Consider the following 21172-nt stretch of genomic DNA (forward strand, 5'->3'; position numbering starts at 1 on the left):
TAATACTACTATTCAATTATCAGATTTATTAATAACTAAAATGCTACTTACAAATGACGTCCTCACTTCAAATTAAATATTTATATGATTGCTTTTGTGTGAATGAAACTTTTAATTCATATGCCCATCGTTGGGATTCCGGTTTAGAAACGCCCCAGCACCCCATATGCTTGTCGTAAGAGGAGACTTAACGGCTCTGGAAGTTACGCTCGCTGACTTGATTGGTTGCGTGTACTCTTGTATCTTTCATCAATATCAATCACTGGATTGTCTGGCTCAGATATGATTGTACAGGCCGCTGTGACATAGCTAGGCTATTGCCAAATTGGGCAGTTTGACAAGGACTACAAGACTAGTGCCAATTTCTGACGCTGACATTTCAGGAAACCAATTCCATTGAATGCTGTTCAAGCATAAATTACCAGGAACGGATTATGTATGTAGCGCTGAAGAAGGTATTATTACAACTTTCCTCTGATAAATTCAAAAGAACTTGATCATTTTCATCGATATCAGTGTTTGAGGGAGCTTTTAAAACAAATATGTTTTTGTCAACTTCAACAGGAAATTGTTTGATTGGCAAAGGAACTGTTGTGACAAGACCTATTTACTAAAACATTGTGCATCGCAAAATGCTATAGCAATTTGTACATATTAATCAAATGAACCCGTTATATGCACATTTATACATTCGAGTAGTTAATTTCAATCAACTAGTAGAGCACACACTGCAAAGGGAAATAACTCTGCTGCACAAAGTGATGCGTAATTTGGGGAAAACCATATGTCGCTCTCGTTTGCCAAGTCACCTGTTGTACAGATGAGAGCAGCCATTCGGTCGATGTTTGTGTATTTGAATGTGATATTGATATGAGTTTGTGAAAGATACACCGGTATGATTACATAACCAACAGGTGTTGTGCTTGCAGCTCTGTTCGCCGATACATTCACTGAAGCAGACGACAATCAACAGGTAACAACAACAATAGTTAACAATCGCAGAATTTGGAATTTTAATTTTAAGTCTACGTACTGACTTACTGTGAAACAGTGAGTTAACCTTCTTACTTGCCTTGTGTCTTGCTTGTCGTGGATGAATTAAGATTTTGTTGACCCAACCCAACTTTTTCCAAGAATTCTAACTTCACCATGACTCTTTATTACAGATCATGACTAATAGGCGTGTCACATGACATTCAAATCAACACAATAATTATAATTGTTAAAGTTAACTCCCTCTCAAAATGTGGTGAAGGAAATTTGCGTCAAGAATGATATTTCAGCTTACAGGAAGGACAGTAGTTGTACAGGTAGTATTGTTTTAAACAGAGCAGGTTTAGTGACAAAACTCACACAAAGTGATATAGTGAACATACACTATTTACATTTTCTATATATTTATATATACGTTTGTTGGGACAGTTAAAATAGGGGTAGACAATTGTTGTATTTTGTAGGTTGCTGTATCGGGTATCCGTGAAACCAATGCGGGTAGGGCTGGCCAGGCCACATCACATGGGTCAGAGCGACCTCGAGTCCTTGTCAGGGAAAATGATACGAATCCTCGGACAGCTGTTTTCAGAGGAATTGTATATTTCAGTTGAGTTTATTTGTGTAGGGTGTATAACTGAACCATGTCCCCAGATGTTTGTACTCGTACAGAGAAACCCTTTTAATCCAGAAACCCCCTGGCCCACATTTGGACAATTATTGTTGGGATGGTGACTGTTAGACTAAGGTATTTGCTAGAATGGAAATTGGTAATCCAGAAGACGTCACTGGGAATGACAGTGTCCAGATTAACAAGGTTGCACTGGTTACATGTGTATCAGCTGTTATACATGCGTATCAACTGGTCTATGTGTTTATTACCCACGTGGTGAAAATACAGGTGGTAATTTTTTTTTAGATACTAAATTCGTACATCACACGTGTGTCGTACAAGGTTGACCTTGTTTTATTCATTTTTATTGGATAACCGTGATCTCTCACACCGTAACTACTTTTTTCATTCATAAACAAATCATGAGACGTTATTCATTATTACAACGAGGCAGAACGAAAGGAATCTCATGAAACAGAGTGACATATACACACACTTTACTATAGCAAACAGGATCGTCACACGCATCAAATTCGCTTTGTGTTTACATTTTAGTTATGCATAGAGCGACTACAGACATTATAGAATCGAGCTATATCCATATGCAATGAGCGACTACTGATAGATCGAGGGTCCCCTGTGTGCGTGACACATCTGACATCTTTCGCAACTTTCAATTTGATTTAACTTAAAAGGTTAAGATTGGTGAAATGAAGTCAGTTTAAAGTACCTGGACAGATATGTAGACTTACGTTGGATGCTCCGGTTGTGCCGTTAGTGTCCCCATTCAAAGCATATTTTGTGACATGGCTTCCGAAGGTGTTTGTTCATGAATGCACGATCAGATCACTCAAAGTAAACAGTTCCAATACAAATCATTCAAAAACTCTGTGGAAGTGTGCTTAGGCACACGTTTACTTCTGTTTTGTGGCCCAAACATCCCAAATGTGAAAAAAAACATTACCTTATCATGCTAATGATCTCTAGCGTAAAACGCTGTGAGTAGATCACGGTTGTCTTTTCTTATTCCCATGGTGACCTTGCGCTTCGTTTGAAGCCTTCACTGACGTGTAATCAGACTTGAGTTTGTTGATTTTCACGTTTCAGTATAGTGTCGTACAGTTAACATAAACACCTGTGGCAAGCACTCTGATTTCCCTCTTCCAATATCTGACTGACAGGATGGAAATTCAGCTGATAGATCAAGGGAACCAGTTTGACTGGTTAAAATTCCAAATTTGCCCTGATGATATTTTTAGGTTTGCCATTTCTATACCAATGTGTACAGGTATCATACCAGGGGTAACATCTAAGACCTCCCGCATTCGGCTGACACAACATGATGTAACTGAAGCACTAATCGAGGGCCCATGGCAGTGTTAGACCAAACATTTTCACTATAGCTTCCCATACAGCAATAGAATCTAACATTTTAACCACTCGTCGTTATAATGATAATATATAGCAAAGCCCTTAAAAAGGCAAATATGTACTAGTCCTTATGGTATCTTAATATCTTTGGCAGTTTGGCAAGGACTACAGGACTAGTGCCATTTACTAATGCTGCCATACCTTCTTAGATGCCACAATTTACTAGCAGAATTGTATCCCTAAGGCATGTGAAAAAAACCTGATTGTGGGTTTGCCTCCCATTTAGCCGTCCTCCAACATCAAGCTGACACGTTGTGATATAACTGAAATATTGTTCAAGCTACAGCACCTAATATTTGTTGTCTTTTTTAAAGGTAACATGGAGGACGAAGATCATGGTGCAGAATACAAGTTTATAGGCAGAGAAAAGCCGATTGAGGACCTTGTTGAACTCATTGTGACAAAGAAAAAACGTTTGATCTGTATAGATGGAGAGCCGGGCATTGGTGTGTCAAGATTTGCCGAGTTCAGCTTGGGAAGGGTTGCACAACAGCAACACCACACATGCTTCCTCATTGACTGTCAGAAGATTCCAGGAAAGACTAAAGAAGATGTTGAGGCAAAGTTTAAGACACATTTTGAAGAAGATGTTATCCAAAAGACTGCTGCAAAACCAACAATCATTTTCGACAGCAGTGATCGACTGGAAATGATAAATGATCTGGTGAAACAGTTCTCAGCGTTTCTTCAGCACAATCATGAATCTCATGTGAATCTCTTGTTTGACAATGTTGACCGGAAGAGCAAGGACATTGTCCAGTCTTTTGTGATCAGTGCTCTCAAGTCATTCAAAACAAGAATCACAAATGTTACTTTTATTCTGACTTCTCGGATGAAGCTTAGTTTTGCACAATTAAGAATGGAGTCAGTGAAGATAGGGCCTTTCACTGAAGAGGAAGTGAGAGAATATTTTCATAAAATCTTTGACATTTCCTTCAGAGACGATGTGTTCAGGATTATTCATGGCTGGTGTGCTGGGAATGTTACTGTGATGTCATTAGTAGGTAAGCTGATGTAGACGCCATTGGCCATTTCTGTCTGCCCTAGTCCAAAACTCATTTTGTATGATAGGTTCATGTGAAGTAAATAGCTGGAGAAAAAATGGCTCGGTATCTCAGTGGGTTAGCACTATAAAATCGACATCAGTCCGGACAAGTACAAGCAGCCACACTCACACACACTCTCACGTGCATGCACATCAATATATAAGTGAAATAATCTTGGACGTGATGTTAAACCCTATTTCACCTCACCTTTCAAACTGGATTGAAATCTGAAGCATGTGTGTAGTTAGTATAGTGGGGCTTAAAACATTTGTTCCGTTTTTCATGATATTTTATTTTTTTACCTGTATTTGACAATGCTCTCTATTTCTCTGAAAATGCATTTCTCACACTGTAGATGTAGCAGGTTAGGGTGGTGTAAATCTCACAAGTAAGACCAACGCCTGCTGGGGGTGACTTGTGACCAAGAAGCCACAAGTTTATTTTCAATACCAATATTCACCCTGGAACTTAAATGAACAAATAATAAATAAAAAGTTTTACACATTAAAACATTGCACTTATCACCGTTATTGATATAATAATTAAAATGCATTGACCACATTAATATATGATGTTTTCCATATTACTTCAACTGCATCAATGCACTTTTATATACAAGATCAGAGCTCCAGATAAGCTGCGTATCTGCGTGAAATACGCATCAGAAATGCAGAAATACACAGTAAAATATAATCCAAGCGTATCAAATACGCAACAAACATTACAGATACGCTACAAAAATAAAACTTGTGCGTATCATCAAAATATTCTGAAGTAACCCTGCATATTCGATTAGCAAATCAGCAACTTAATTTGAAATTATAAAGGGGCATTCCGTCAACCTTGCCAAACTCGATGACAGTTACATCATGATCATTTGCCATCACACTTTCTTGTGGAAGTATCGTGGTATTTTTGAGTCCTATAAAGCTCTCGAACCCACACGACACCAGTTTGCAGGGACTAGATGAATAGTGTTTTTAAATATTTAACTTAAATACCCACATGTGTAAAAACTAGTGGGTAACAGAAATTTGAATACGCAGGTAGAATTACTGATACCCAATGATTTTAAAATGCATGGGTAAAATACCCACAACACCAAAAGCTTATCTGGAGCTCTGAAGATGTATATTATACATACATGAAATATAAACAATGAATAACTAAATTACTATGCCTACCACATGTATCAATGATGTATGGCACTCAGGTGATAGTAGGCCAAATTACTTGTCACTCAGATCCATCTATAAATAACATACACGTCATTCTAACTTAAATATAAATATCATACAATAATATACAAAGTAATCTACTGCCATATTAATTCAATCTAAACCTACTACAACATAATCTCAAATAGAATGTCATAGATAAACCAACATGAATATACACATTACCTGTTCTGTAATATGCTCATAATTATACACAACACACATTTCTCATGGCAAGCAATATGGCGGACACAAATACTTATATCTGTCACCTTTATCATATAAAAATATTATAGTACATTACATCAGAGAATCATAAACATGAATGGTGTGTTTATTATTGTTACTGTACTTATGACATAAATTACATTCATACACTCGAATCACACAGGTATATCCTACACTAAATGCTGTACTAAAACAAATATTACATCCTACATAATGTTTAATATTTAGTATTAAAACTAACTTTTTGAGAGAAAGATGAAGTTGTGAAAATCCTTGTCGCAATACGTGTACGAATATGTGTCTCATGTCGTGACTGTCCAGAGAAAGCTGTATATAGTACACTGACTTATGCTTGTGTTAGTATAGAAGCTTGCCCTCTAAAAGCAAGACAAAAGAATACTCTCAACCCTCACAATAAACAAAAGAACTTACCAGCTCAAGTTCAGCTTGGAGGAATCAGGCTTGAAACTTGTACCATACATAATCGAATAAAATACACCAATTACAATGTCTAAAACCAATATCATATATATATATACAGATAAACTATAAAAATGACACTGACATATAGACATCATGTCCTTAGAAACCACTGGACTAATGAAGTCTAATCCGACTATCAACAGCTTTATGACCTCTGCTCAAGCTCTCAATTGCTCTCGAAATGTGTTTTTGCCTCTGAAATTGCCAGACAGGGGACTGAACTTCGGCATGTATGTTTCTCCTTATGTCGACATCATATTTCGTTAAAACATTAGGATTTTTGTGTGTTTTTTGTGAAACAATTGTAAAGTTGTATGAAACGTTATTCCCCTTAGAAATATATGACACTCAGATTTGTGTTACATAATTTTAACATGTTTAAGTAAATTGAAGAGGGTGCACCAATACAAATATTTCAATTTTGAAATTTATTTGATTTATCTTTTTTTTCTTGTAAAGTGCGACAAATCAACAAAATATTTAGCTCAAAGCTTATGACCATGCACTGTCATGCATTGTATGTGAAAATCTCAATCTAATATATTTGTACAAGCTGAGTACACAGACATTTAAAACTGTTACATTCCTAGGTGAGCTACATTGCCATGATTTGGTTGGTTTGTTATTTAACGCCGCACTCAGCAATATTCCAGCTATATGACAGCGGTCTGTAAATAATCGAGTCTGGACGAGACAGACCAGTGATTGAAATCATGAGCATCGTTCCACGCAATTGGGATTGATGACATGCATCAACCAAGTCAGCGAGCCTGACCATCCGATCCCGTTAGTCACCTTTTACTACAAGCAAAGTCACCTTTTACGGCAAGCATGGGTTGCTGAAGACCTATTCTACCCCGGAATATTCACAGTTCACATTGCCATGACACAATGTTTTCTTATACCATTGACTTACTGTAAAGGGCGACTATGCTTGTCGTATGAGGTGACAAACAGGATCAGATGGCCTGGCTCACTGACTTTGTTGATGCATGACAATCGTATTCCAATTGCATGGAGCGATGCTCATGATGTCTAGCACTGGATTGTTTGGTTCTGACTTGATTAGTTACAGACCGTTGTCAAATAGCTAAATGGCTTAGTTAGGCGTTAAACAACAAACAAACATCTTAAACCATTGAAAACCAGTGGGAAACCAGCTTATCCCATGGTATCCACTTGTATCAGTGATCCCCTCATAGTAACACCATCCAACTAAGATGTAGACACCAGCAGCACGTTATACAGGTGTTGTTTAAGTGCCCTTGACTGTTTAGAACAGTTCCCTGGCAGCTTTTGTGGTCAGGGCTGAAGTCTTGCACTAAACATACCATTGGTTAGGGGGCTGGGACGATCCGACACGTTTCATGATACCTTGCTCACGATACGATATGTATCACGATACTTGCTCATGCTCTTATTCCTTGTGTGTAAGCCATCTCTTTCATAGACTTGATAAATTTATGTGACATCGGAAGTTGTTTCTGCAATACGTAATATCTGTTTATCTGAAAAATATGTGTATCAGTAACGTACGTTACTTGTTGACGGTGATTCTGCATCAATAACCTGCATATCATGGGGATTTAAATTTTATATAAATGTGTCCCCATAAGTTTTGAAAATGACCCCATGTATTGATGCTGAAGGGGTCCCTGTACCCACTTGTTCAGTTTCTTGGCAATAGGGCTGGGACGGGTAACTCTGGTACTCGGGTTGGGTGGGTACTGAGTAGGACCCGGGTACCCACAGGACTACCCGGACTTGTGGTTTGTCACGTGATATGACCATAATGATCTAGAACTCTATGGTTACACTACAAGTCACTAATGTTCGCATTTCCTTTTGCCTATGCACCCATTCCTTCTGACTTATATGTGTTTCAATAAAGATAAAATTTTAAAACTTCTGAGTATGCATGCATGAGCAGCACGTTATATATGTTTATCTAAATACATTTTGCCAGGACTACAGTCAAACTATTCCCAATCGCACATTTTGTACCTATCTCTTGACACCCACAGCGGGTACCCGGGTAGTACATTTGGACTCATCCCAGCCCTACTAGGCAGAACTCTGGGTAAACCGTTGTGATGTCATGATACTAGCTAGTGTAGTGCTAACATGGCTAATGCTATTTAAACTTAACATTAACTTCATTTTCCTTGAGAGATGTCCACTTAATGTATGCTCCCCAATAAGCAGTGTTGGACACACCCTCTGCGCTTCTTGTGCACATCCAGATAGTGACAGTCAGCCAGTGATGATCATATCATGATGTGTACACCACACACTTCAAGATGATTATTTGGGGTTCCTTAACTCAATGTGCAACTTACCCAAAGCATTTTATTTCATTTTGACATTGGGTAGAATGGCTATATTCATACTGCATAAGATATGTTACATGGAGATATGAAGGGGCTAAATTTAACATTTGAAACCCCTGGCTGAGGTTTCAAATTCTGTTTAGTGTCGTCTCATCTACAGGTAGCATAACTAAGTTTATTTTTCTCCTAGTGTCCAGGGGTAGATTTGACAACAAATTTGTATGTAGCCAGCCGGGCTTGCTCCTTGTAAGAGTTACAAGTCCTTCTCCAAACTAGCTGGTCTGCAACTAAATGGTGGAGGCTGCGAAGTTGCCATCTGGCGGGGCTCTGAAAAAGTTACATCTCCTCCCCCCTAAAACACTTTTCCTGCACTCTAAAAATAAATCTTGGCTTCTTCTATTTGCCTCATTTTGTGGTGATGTATGAGCAAATAAACATTACAAGATGGCGTCCGGTTGTCATTCTTTGAGTTAACCATTCACCAAGACCTCATCATCCCTAAATATTTTCTCATCCAAATTACAGAGTAGTGTCCAATTTTAAAAATTAAAACATTTTTGACTAGCCAGACGGGACATCTTCTTTACGTTTCGGGGAGACCTTTCTAATTTTAACTGACCACGGGCCAATGGACCAGCAGTTGGATTGACCCTGAGTGTCATGGGGCAGAGTCTCCAGTTTCCCATGTTGTAAGATCCCACTAATGTGTAAGGAAGCTGATGGTGCGGATCGTTGCTCATGAGGTCGAATGTGAGATGTGGTCCATGATACTGCTGGAATATTGCTGACTGCCCAATCAAATAGCATTATGAATGAGTCTTGCCAGCTTGTATGTCTGCCATTTGTCTCGTCCAGACTTGCTTATTCAAAGGTCACTGTGATATAGCAGGAATATTCCAGACTGAAGCTTAAAATGTGATTACAATAAAGTTCCTAATGTACAGGTAATTTTGATCTACACAGGTAGAGAGCTGACTGATCTGAAAGACATGTCCTTTGACCAAGAAGACTTCTCAACTGTCATTGTCCAAGGGTCATCGCAAGATGCTTTACGCCTCGTCAACAGTGATGGCTTGGCCGACCAGGAGAAATGGAGTAAGTAGCGTTAGTGACAAAATACTCATCTTTCATTGGAATTCTGGGTGAGAATGTATGGGAAAGGCGACTAAATGGATTTGGTGATCAACCTCTTTGACTTTTTGGATTGCTTGTCATCATATCCTAATTGTGATGCTCATAATGTCGACCACTGGATTGTCAGGTCCAGATTCAATTATTTACAGAAAACTAGAAGATTACTGAGTGAGTCATTAAACAACCATAAACAACAATATGCATCTAATATGGTCATAATTGTTACAGTATCCAATTTGGAAATGTCATGTTTAAACAACCGCTTAGGAAGCAGTTCAAAATTTGACGTTGGATAAAAATCTTTATTTGTAAGTTTGGAGATGGGGGTATCAGGTTTACAGGTTTTGTCATGTAACAAAGACATGTGAGTAAAGAACAGCTGTTATCATCCTGTCACATTCCTGAACCCTTACGCTGCCTACGCCAGAATAACACCTCACACACAGAGAAACCGACCCGTAATTGGCAAATAGATGATTAATAGCGTACACACTCATGATGACATAAACAGGCAGACCGATTTCATTAAGGCGGATTGACAAAGATAACCCAATCTGAAGTGTAAGTATTTATTCTTCTAAGCAACAAACCAAGCTAAGCAGTGAGGTTTTAAGTCAACAGATTCAAGTTGGACACACACAGCCTGAGATAACATCTAAGAGGTGAATAGTCAGATGTTAGCAAGGCTGATAGTAACCAGTCAGTACTTTTATACAACTTATCCGATGTAAATGCACAGGAGGTATTAAATCTAATACCTGGTATACAATTGCCGCAACGCCAGTCTAGCTAGGTTTTACGTACATGGGCTCAAACTGCTTATACGTAACAAGCTTCTGTCTTCACAGTTGGACAGCGACTCCAGCTTTTGATCTTGTGTCGGTGGTACGAACAAAGTTCGGGAATTTCTCTCAGCGTAAATACAACATAAGCCATATAATTATAAGTCACACGCAGATGTCTGCTCAAGGTCATCTTTCAAACTGACATGAGAAATAATACCATCATGGTAGATGCAGTGTTTGCACTGTAAGAACAGTTTTATACAATAAAGGACCATGTGGTTATTTCGTTAGCGCCTAAAGGTGCAGTAAACTACGGTTATAACAAACTCAAAGGGACCACTAATTTTAGTTTCTTATATCCGTAGTTCATTGTAAGCATTTTGACTGTCAGGCATCTTGGATCAAGTCATGTGACCACATCATGTTACTCGATAAAAAACAAAAGGGTGCAATGTATAGGTTCTATGTTTATTCATCATGCATAACCAAAATAAAACCATGTTTCAATGACATACAGACACAAGAGTCACTTGTCTTCATTCAGGAAATCTGTGGTTTTGCTTTGGACATTTGTTGAAAGACGGATTTGGTTGACGGATATACCCCTCTTCTTAAATCTCTCAAGCTAGCTGGTATTTGCACATGATACATAATTACTATTTTTAATTGAGGCTCTTATTTGAGTACAAGGTGTCAGTACTTAAGAGTAAATCATTTGTCTTCAAATGTTTGAACAGCAGCTTATGGCCGCAGATGTTTGAATAGGCAGTCAGTTCGTTATAAGCATGTTCGTTATAAACATGGTTTACTGTACATAAGCCATAACAATAACATGGGGCGATCCCTGAATCTGGACCTCGTCATCTATGCCAATCAACATATGTTATGCTGGAAATAAACAGCAACACTATAGATAAACAAGATTAAGTTCAAGAAAGGTAGTGTCAGTTCACAAACCTTTGCATGATGGTGATCCACAACTTATGTACAACTATTTTATAACATTTGTGCATTGGTAGGATTTCCTCTAATACACTGTTTGTGTGTGCACATGTGTGAAGACATACATCACAGTGGATAATATGCCTTTGTGGGATTTGAGTGTTACTACTGATTGACAAAATCTCTGTTCTGTTACTCATCGTAACAATGTAACAATTAAATGACAATTTCAGCTTGGTTATTGGTATTAAATCAATCTGTAGGAGATGTTTGTGACTAAAAGTGATTTTTTTCTTGTATTCAGGTGAGATTTTCGCAAAATTCTTTGAACAACTGTCTCAAAGAGCACAGGTCAATTTGCAGAAAGTTGCACAGTTTGGCAGGGACTTCAAAGCAGAGGATTTGAACAAAAGTAAGCATTGCCATAAATATCTGTGAGTTAGTGGACAACAGGGCAAGGGAGGGACTGAGCGAGTTATTTACCTGATTGTGTTAGTGAATAAGTGAGTGAGAGCGAATAACGAGTGGTGGATGGAAAAAGAGCTTAGCATATAAGGTAATTATGCTTCATGGTCTCTTTGAATTGTTCATTACCTGTGGATATCCAGGTTAGAATAGGTCTTCAGTAACCCATGCTTGTCATAAAAGGCGACTATGCTTGTCGGAAGAGGCGACTAATGGGATCGGGGTGGTCAGGTTCGCTGACTTGGTACGTTGATGCATGTCATCGTGTCCCAATTGCGTGGATAGATGCTCACTAGATTGTCTGGTCTAGATTATTTACAGACCGCCTCATATAGCTGGATGATTGCTGAGTGCGGCTTTAAACAACAAACAAACAAGCTTGATCTGTTTGCTAAGGGAGATAACTCCTCGCATGGGATTTGCTCATTAGCCTCACCAAATCACTTGAAGCGTCATAAAATCTCTGTCATTGCCTCTGTATGGTCAGAATGGATAAGTGAGTTTGGTTCAGCGCCACTTGGAACAGTGTTTCAGTTATGGCTCAGCATGTCAGCTTAGTGTGAGGGACTTGGAACTTTAACCCTGTTGTTACACAGGATCACATGTCTGCTTTGTAAAACAGTTCTGATTCTGATTCACAAAGCTGACATCTGATAGGCGAACATGAATCCTTTATTCAGGTTGGGTGGTCAAAGTTCGCTGATGATCTTTATTCTGATTCCTGTGAAACTGTTCAGTCCTGGTAATAATGGCAATGATGTATTGATTTTGTTGGATGAAACGTTTGGAGCTACCTGGGAATTTACTCAATGAATCGTAGCGTCATATTTGATGTTTATAGTACTGTATGTGGTCAACACATCCTTGGTGTTTGTTTCAGTGCGTCCAAATGAGTCCGTGGCCCTGACGAAACACCGCGTTCTTGTAGAGCTGATGAGGACAAATGCTATACGTCACAATCTGACTGACAAAACTTTCAAGTTTGATCAACTCAAAAGACAGTGGCTCGACACCCACGAATCAGGTTGAGTAGAAAACACATGTCATACTTAATTTAATGTCTGTCACCCCCTTGTATGATAATAATGAACTCAGACTACATGATCTTCAAGCTTATGTACCACCTCCGTGGCCTTATGTATAGAGCACCTTCCCAGAGACTGCCTCCATGGCCTTATGGATGGAGTGTCTTCCCGGAGACTATCTCCATGGCCTAATGGATAGAGCACCTTCCCAGAGACTGCCTCCATGGACTTATGGATAGAGCGTCTTCCCAGAGACTGCCTCCATGGCCTAAAGGATAGAGCGTCTTCCCAGAGACTGCCTCCATGGCCTTATAAATAGAGCGTCTTCCCGGAGACTGCCTCCGTTGCCTTATGGATAGAGCACCTTCCCAGAGACTGCCTCCATGGCCTTATGGATAGAGCGTCTTCCCAGAGACTGCCTCCATGGTGTAGTGTATAGAGCATCTCTCCGGAGACTGTCTCCCTGGTCTAGTGGGTAGAACATCTCTCCCTGGTCTAGTGGATAGAGCATATTCTTGGAGACTGCCTCCATGATCTTATGGATAGAGCATCTTCCCAGAGACTGCCTCCCTGGTCTCGTGGATAGTGCGTCTTCCTGGAGACTGCCTCCATGGTCGAGTGGATAGAGCGTTTCCCTGAAGACTCCCTCCATGGTTGAGTGGATAGAGCGTCTTCCTGGAGACTCCCTCCATGGTCGAGTGGATAGAGCATCTTCCTGGAGTCTGCCTCCATGGTCGAGTGGATAGAGCCGTCTTCCCAGAGACTGCCTCCATGGTCATGGGGATAGAGCATCTTCCCGAAGACTGCCTCAATTGACTAGTGGATAGAGCATCTTCCTGGAGTCTGCCTCCATGGTCGAGTGGATAGAGCGTTTCCCTTAAGACTGCCTCCATGGTCAAGTGGATAGAGTATCTTCCCGAAGACTGCCTCCCTGGTCTAGTGGATAGAGCATCTTCCCGGGGACTGCCTCAATTGACTAGTGGATAGAGCGTCTTCCCAGAGACTACCTCCATGCTTTAGTGGATAGAGCATCTACCTGGAGTCTGCCTCCATGGTCGAGTGGATAGAGCGTTTCCCTGAAGACTGCCTCCATGGTCCATGGTCTAGTGCAAAGAGCATCTTCCCTGAGACTGCCTCCAGGGTCGAATGGATATAGCATCTTCCCGGAGACTGCCTCCATGGTCTAGTTGATAGAGCATCTTCCCTGAGACTGCCGCCATGGGCTTGTGGATAGAGCGTCTGCCTGGAGAGCAGCAGATCGGGGATCCCTGGCTACGTCATACCAAAAGACATTATAAGATGGTACATTTTGTTACCCTGCCTGGCGCTCAGCATAAGGGGCTAAAACAAGACTTGTCATCTCAGAGTCAGTATAATGTGTCTGAGGGGGGTGTCCATGTTAAACTGCAACATGGCATCTCAGTGGGCTAACACTATAACATAAGTCTGCATTAGTACAAACAGACCCACAGCTTATATTACACCTATATTCTTGATCGTGACTTTCACTCTAATAATTTAAATGTTCAATGAAAATTGGTTTTGTAATATTTAGTTTAGTGAATGGTCAGCACACAACGTTTATTTTCTTTACTCTGCACAGAATTTGTGTTTCACACAACAACTTTTATTCTTTGATTTGCTTTCTTGTTTTTGCATGATATTGTGTATTGCCAGACCCCATGGAGTGAGTGAGTGAGTGAGTTGGGTTTAACGCCACTTTTAACAGTATTCCAGTTATATCGCGGTGTGTCAGCTTAATGTGGGAGGAAAGCCCGAAGCGATGCAGGTCTTACTACTACGATGAAACCCACGAGCACGGGTATGGTGCTGACAAACCTAGAAACATAATCGGGGCGAACTGGGATTCGAACCCACAATCAAAAGTTTCTGGCGTGCCCAAGGGACGCAACCCTGCACAGCGAATCGCGGCGCCTTAGACAACTGGGCCACCCGCGCCCCCAGACCCTAGGGAGTGAGAAGTTATGTAATGACTGATCAAACTATGGATACCAATGGCAATACAGTTATAGCGAGTAAAAATACCAATAGTTCACACCAGTGCCATCATACAATTTCAATAGTTTCTTTCGACAAAATGAAATAAATAATTACTGTTGGTTATTTATCATCCTAAATAAACCTTGTTATAACATATGGAGAACCTCTCCTTGTGTCTTTTGATATCAAGCATGTCAACATGATTCGATAACAGTTAAAACATTTCATTTTGTGATAAGCAACAGTGCTTTTGTGCTATTCTCGGTCCCATGGATCCATGATGGACGCCATTTTCATGTATATTGTCACAACTTCATGCAACAATGTGATGTCAGATCCAGCGGTAGAACACTTTTAGTCTACTAGTGCTTATATTGATAACATATAGCAAAACCCTTAAAAATGGCAAATTTCTACTAATCCTTATGATACCTTAACTATTGGGCAGTTTGGCAAGGACTATAGGACTAGTGCAAACTTCTAACACTGCAGGTCATTGGATCTGAACATATGGCCAATCAAAAGATTTGCTAAATGCATGTTACGTGAAAATGATTTTTTAACCATTATTGTTAATTTTCAGGACCCGATGAGGACCAGTGGCTGGATCCGTCTAAACCCATCCATGAGGATGAGGTTCAAAACACCAAAACAGACCCCTTTTCTGAATCTATTGACGACAACACAAAGCAGCCTCTCAAAACAAGCGACCAGGAAGGTGGGAATGCCAAAACTGAACGCTTAACTGTGAAGGAACTTTTGAGGCAAAGGAATATGGAGTCTGAATGGAGCCTGCCCGGTGGCTCAAATGAATCGACAGATGAGCCCAAGAGTAAGACTCCTGACGTTGCAGGACCTGGGCCCCTGGAGCCTACAGCAAGATCAGTTAGAGGTGACAATATCACCTTCAACATTGTTGCAAGTGATGACAGACCTGCCGCATCTTCCACTCCACATCTGTGTCAGTCACAAGGATGTGTTAATCTACGGGATGATCGTTCTCCCAAAGAAAAACTGCCTGAGCGCTTCAAGGAAATATCAATAAAACCAAGTAACCTTGACAGTGGTACCAATGGTTTTGAAGGGCAGAGTGTAGATTTAAGGGAGTTCAATGGTCATGCCAATCAGACCAGTAGGCAACTGAGTAACCTTGACAATGGCACTAATGATTTCGAAGGGAGGAGTGTAGATTTACAGCAGGTCAACGGTCATGCATATTCAACCAGAGGACAGCACATGCTTTCTGAAAGTAGTGCTGAGAGTTTTGAAAACAATGAACTGCAACCTACAACAGCCATACCTTTTACAAAATCAGCATCTATCCAAGAACAGGATGAACCTCAAAGCCCTAACGCAGTGATCAAAGTCAAAAGGTCTGCTTCTATGGATGGTGATATTCCAAAGTCATCCTCTCAGCATGGTGAACAGACACCACCATGTAGAATGTCAGAATCATCATGGGCAAATGTACCTTCTCCTAATGACCGAATAGAATCTCAGACTCTTGTGAAATCAGCTGTCATGTCCAGTCAGCCAAGAGAACCTTCCAAAGTTCAAGGATGTGACCATGAAGAGTTCATATCTACCTCAGCAGGGCCCTATGCCATTACAAACAACTTAAAGGCAGAAGCTCATCGTAGAAATCTACAAAAACAGGATGCTGTAGATGACAGTCACTGTCAGGTTGGGATGTGTGTTGAAAAGAGGCATCTAGAACCTTTAGCTCAGAAGACAGGACCAGTGATGGGAAGAAGGGTAGGTGGGGAGCAACACTCAGAAGGGCTTCCAGACCTTGCATCAGGGATGAGACACAACACCTCCTACTTTGCCGCGAAGACACCTGCAACTGTTCAGCCTCCACCTGACCCCCATTTTTATCGGGGAGTGAACAGAACTGATGAAGGGGCCCCTGCAACATTGCTGCCGCGGAGCATCAGCTCTAGAATACCAGACACCTCAGGGTCTGAAGAGGCTTACCAGGACACCAGCTATCAAGACCAGCAGTTTGTCACACATGGTAACATGCCTTTTGGTGCACAGAACATTCAGAATTCTAGTGTTGCTTATGTTCAACCAATACAGTGCACTTCAGGTGGACTGTCACAGGGTTACACACCTTCTGAGCAGTGGAACATCCAGTTTCCCGGCTTTGACCAGTCAGCCATTTCACCTGCACCACCAAACCAGTTGTTTCAACAATCCTCAGCTTATGGCCTAGAACAGCCTGTAGCATCTGAATACCATCAGCAGGTGCCCCTTCACAGACCACCTTGTCCAGGGAGGGCTGTCACACTGAACTCACAGCATTATCCCGGGAATGGTCTCCCACTGAACACACAGGCTCACCCTGGGAGAGGTGGACAAGGACACCATCATGTCCAGCAACAATCATCTACTCAACTCTTCAATTCTGAAGTGGTGCCACTGTCTTTACATGCCAATGAGGACAGTGCTTTCCCTCCTGATTCAGCACAGAGCCACCCAATTGCAAGCTTCCCAAACCACACCAGTATAATGACACCGTTCAGCACTCAGCAGAATCAGCATAGAGCTGCATCCTCAGAGTCTTCCAGCATACGCTTGCTACCGCGGGGACCTCAAGGTCCGCGAGGACCACAGTTCAGAGCTGTTGCTTCTCAACCACTACAACACCAAACTCAGAACACAGTTCCCAGTATCTATATACATCCGAATGTTCAGCAGCAGCAGCAGCAGCAACAGCAACAACAACAGCAGCAGCAATACTACTATCCACAATACTACTACCTTCCCAGAGAAATGACCCAGCAACTATTGATGGGTGTCATGCAACCAGAGAGTGCAGCATTCATCAACCATCAGCATTAACTCCTGAGGGTAGTCTGGGTTAGAATTGGTCCCTAGGTACATGGGTGGCCAGGCTTGTGACTTGATTTATTGGGTGAAATGGCTCTGGAACTATTAAAGGTCTACCTAGCATTCCAGAACAATGTGTTGTCAAAACTTTTCAAGTATTCCTTCTATGGGCCTTTGCTTCTGGAAATATAACTTGATAGCTTATTGACTAGTTTTAATGTACAGGTATATATTTGTTTATTAGGGGTCCGGCAAAGATACACATTCTTTTTGTATAAGCATTTTTTGTACATTATTTGTACATATGTTTTAACAAAGATGTTCAGCTTGTTCTGTCGCTCAAGTTCAGATAGTTGTAATGGTTGGTTGGTTTGTTGTTTTACGCCACCCTCAGCAATATTCCAGATATATGATGGAGGTCAGTAAATAATCGAGTCTGGACCAGACAATCCAGTGATCGATAGCATGAGCATAAATCCACGCAATTGGGATCGATGACGATAGTTGTAATGAAAATAATTACTCCAGACATGGTGTATTGTGCCAAATTTCACCAAAGGTCAGTATCACTTTTCACTTGGCCATAGAAAACACCACTGCCATCAGAGGCAAAGACGTGTTTCTGTCTTCCCATGACTTCTGAAAGTAGGGCTTTGACAAGTACTCAAATACTGGTCGGGTCTCGCAGAACTCGAGTACCCATCCAGGGGACATAACTCATACCTGCACTTCTCCAACATACATGTTGCAGACATGGAAAAGAAGCAATACAGTGTCTGAAAGTATTTCGACATAGATGGTGCTGAGAATATTTTTAAAAAACTGTTGATTTTGTTGCATATAACCAGGTAATCAGGTACTCGTTCTGGTTGGTATTTTTAGGTATGGGTACTTGAGTCCATGTTTTCTTCCCATCAGAGCCCTGTCTTAAAAGGAATTCCTTCTAATGTTTTGAGATTTGCATCATTCTCCCTGCAAAGACTTGATGTGTTTATATTTTGTGTGTAGTTTTGTAGTTATGTTTTTATTAAAACATGGTTGCTGGCAACATCAGAGTTTTAGATGTACTGCAACTGCTTCCTGTTGAGCTGATATCACATTTAATTTATTTGAAATTTAATTGTAAGTTTGAATATACAACAATAATTATTACAATATAACAATAATGTATGTAGACATATGAACTTGGCCAGAACAATGAGTGCAGCTTTAAATTTTCATTTTCCTGGCTCCTGTCAGACATTGCATGGTATTATTTTATGGAATTGAACCTTTAACTGCTATTGGTTACATGTGACTCATACATTGAATGATATTTTTTGTATTTATGTATCAAAATTTGTTGACCACTTTCGTTGTCTGGTTTATGTAATACTCAGAGCCGTGCTCACTATTATTGACTATTTATTGTGAAGATTGATTTTTATTGACACTATATTACTAGGTATTAATTAGTTATAATTGCCAACTTTTTTGCTGACTGCGTTTTTTAAGTGTATGACAATATATTATAGAGATTATTGATGACAATTGGCCATGCATCTGAAAACCTTAAGATCGTTGGGGTACTATTTATCAGAGTTTCCTTGAATAGTAGACTTTGTTGAGCTTTTTATTCCCTCCTCCAGCATATGATACAGGGGGATATAGTCGAAGCCTCGTCTGTCTGTCCATCCGTAATCATTTCATTTCTGGAACGTAACTCGTAAACCGTTTAATATATTGCAACAAAAATTGGCAGATATTTCTAAAAGATCCTGAAGTGCTGCCTTTTGCTATTTGAGGATTTTTAGAATATTTATTTTTCCTGTAACCATGGCAAAAAGTTTAATTTTGACTGTGTTCATAGTTATTTGTACCTGATGTAGAAACACCCAGTTCCAAATCCCAATTCCATAGTATTTTGTCTCCCATGTTTCAGCCCACCCAAGTAAATACCAAGACCATGATTAATATCAATAACCCTTTCAGTTTATCACACAAAGTCTTGGTGAGGAGCACTGTTGAGTTTGATCTGTACGCTGTACACTTCTGTCTCAGCGATAGTTGCTCACAGTTTTAGTCCACAGGGCCCTGTTCCACAAAGCGATCTTAGCGCTACGATTGTCGTAAGTCCGTGTTAAAGAATGGGAGTTACAATCGACTTAGCGCTAAGATCACTTTGTGGAACGGGGCACTGGTCGTTAAAATGATAACAAAAAGCAAATCCATTAAAAAGGGCAAATTTGCACTAGTACTTACTACCTATAGGGTTAGAAATACTGTAAATCTTGAAATTAATGCATCTCCAAATTAATACAACTGCTGACCCCTTGTCAAAAATGCAATATCATGACTCAATATCAATGCAGAAATGGGGGTGGGATGAGGGCAGGGGTGTGGCTGAGAGACAGGGGTGTGGCTGAGAGACAGGGATGGGGGTGGGATGAGGGCAGGGGTGTGGCTGAGAGACAGATGGGGGTGGGATGAGGGCAGGGGTGTGGCTGAGAGACAGGGATGGGGGTTGGATGAGGGCAGGGGTGTGGCTGAGAGACAGGGGTGTGGCTGAGAGACAGGGATGGGGGCAGGGGTGTGGCTGAGAGACAGGGATGGGGGTGGGATGAGGGCAGGGGTGTGGCTGAGAGACAGGGATGGGGGTTGGATGAGGGCAGGGGTGTGGCTGAGAGACGGGAGTGGCTGAGAGACTGGGATGGGGGCAGGGCTGTGGCTGAGAGACAGGGATGGGGGTGGGATGAGGGCAGGGGTGTGGCTGAGAGACAGGGATGGGGGTGGGATGAGGGCAGGGGTGTGGCTGAGAGACAGGGATGGGGGTGGGATGAGGGCAGGGGTGTGGCTGAGAGACAGGGATGGGGGCAGGGGTGTGGCTGAGAGACAGGGATGGGGGTTGGATGAGGGCAGGGGTGTGGCTGAGAGACGGGAGTGGCTGAGAGACTGGGATGGGGGCAGGGCTGTGGCTGAGAGACAGGGATGGGGGTGGGATGAGGGCAGGGGTGTGGCTGAGAGACAGGGATGGGGGTGGGATGAGGGCAGGGGTGTGGCTGAGAGACAGGGATGGGGGTGGGATGAGGGCAGGGGTGTGGCTGAGAGACAGGGATGGGGGTTGGATGAGGGCAGGGGTGTGGCTGAGAGACGGGTGTGGCTGAGAGACTGGGATGGGGGCAGGGCTGTGGCTGAGAGACAGGGATGGGGGTGGGATGAGGGCAGGGGTGTGGCTGAGAGACAGGGATGGGGGCAGGGGTGTGGCTGAGAGACAGGGATGGGCATGGGGATGGTGTGGAAAGGAGATATTGGCCTGATGTAGACTAACTGATTTTAGGTAGTGCTGAACCATAGGCAAACACAGACAAATGCGGAGTACCTGAGTGCAGACAGATTAGAATCCCCCACCAAAACGGTGTCAATCACCCCTCCTCTCCATACAGGCACTTCAGTGGGCATTTTGAAGCCTATAATATCCCTTCTCAATTCCATTGTTTCGGTCAAACCATGTCAGTAGATTATCCTTAAACAAAGGAATTCCTTTAGCTACTAGGCAATCCCACCAACACCATGTTTGCTTCATAACTTTTCCCTTGTGCCTGTGGGTAATGAAGGCATTTTCTTCCCTGCTCTGCATGTAGGTCTTGTGGTATTGGCATGCGTGATCT

General features: G+C 41.5%; 2 protein-coding genes across 3 annotated transcripts; one reads left to right on the forward strand and one right to left on the reverse strand.

The window, feature by feature from the left end:
- Nucleotides 1-276: 276 nt before the first annotated feature.
- On the forward strand, nt 277-19889 carry LOC139473759 (uncharacterized). Of its 2 annotated transcripts, XM_071256509.1 has the most exons (7): nt 277-455; nt 930-973; nt 3349-4038; nt 9302-9433; nt 11504-11611; nt 12545-12688; nt 15274-19889. In XM_071256509.1, the coding sequence occupies exons 3-7, from the start codon at nt 3354-3356 to the stop codon at nt 17535-17537; spliced, it is 3333 nt and encodes a 1110-aa protein (XP_071112610.1). In that variant the 5' UTR covers nt 277-455; nt 930-973; nt 3349-3353; the 3' UTR covers nt 17538-19889. The 2 variants fall into 2 exon arrangements, with proteins under 2 accessions (XP_071112610.1, XP_071112609.1); XM_071256508.1 differs by lacking the exon at nt 277-455 and having other exon boundaries at nt 771-973.
- LOC139474223 (uncharacterized) lies at nt 19818-20789 on the reverse strand. The gene has a single exon (XM_071257129.1). It carries the CDS (start codon nt 20787-20789, stop codon nt 19818-19820), a length of 972 nt encoding a protein of 323 aa, XP_071113230.1.
- Between the last annotated feature and the right edge of the window lie 383 nt (nt 20790-21172).

The sequence above is a fragment of the Haliotis cracherodii genome, unplaced genomic scaffold, assembly GCF_022045235.1.
Source record: "Haliotis cracherodii isolate W230 unplaced genomic scaffold, xgHalCrac1.p SCAF_3, whole genome shotgun sequence".
NCBI classification, from domain to species: domain Eukaryota; kingdom Metazoa; phylum Mollusca; class Gastropoda; order Lepetellida; family Haliotidae; genus Haliotis; species Haliotis cracherodii.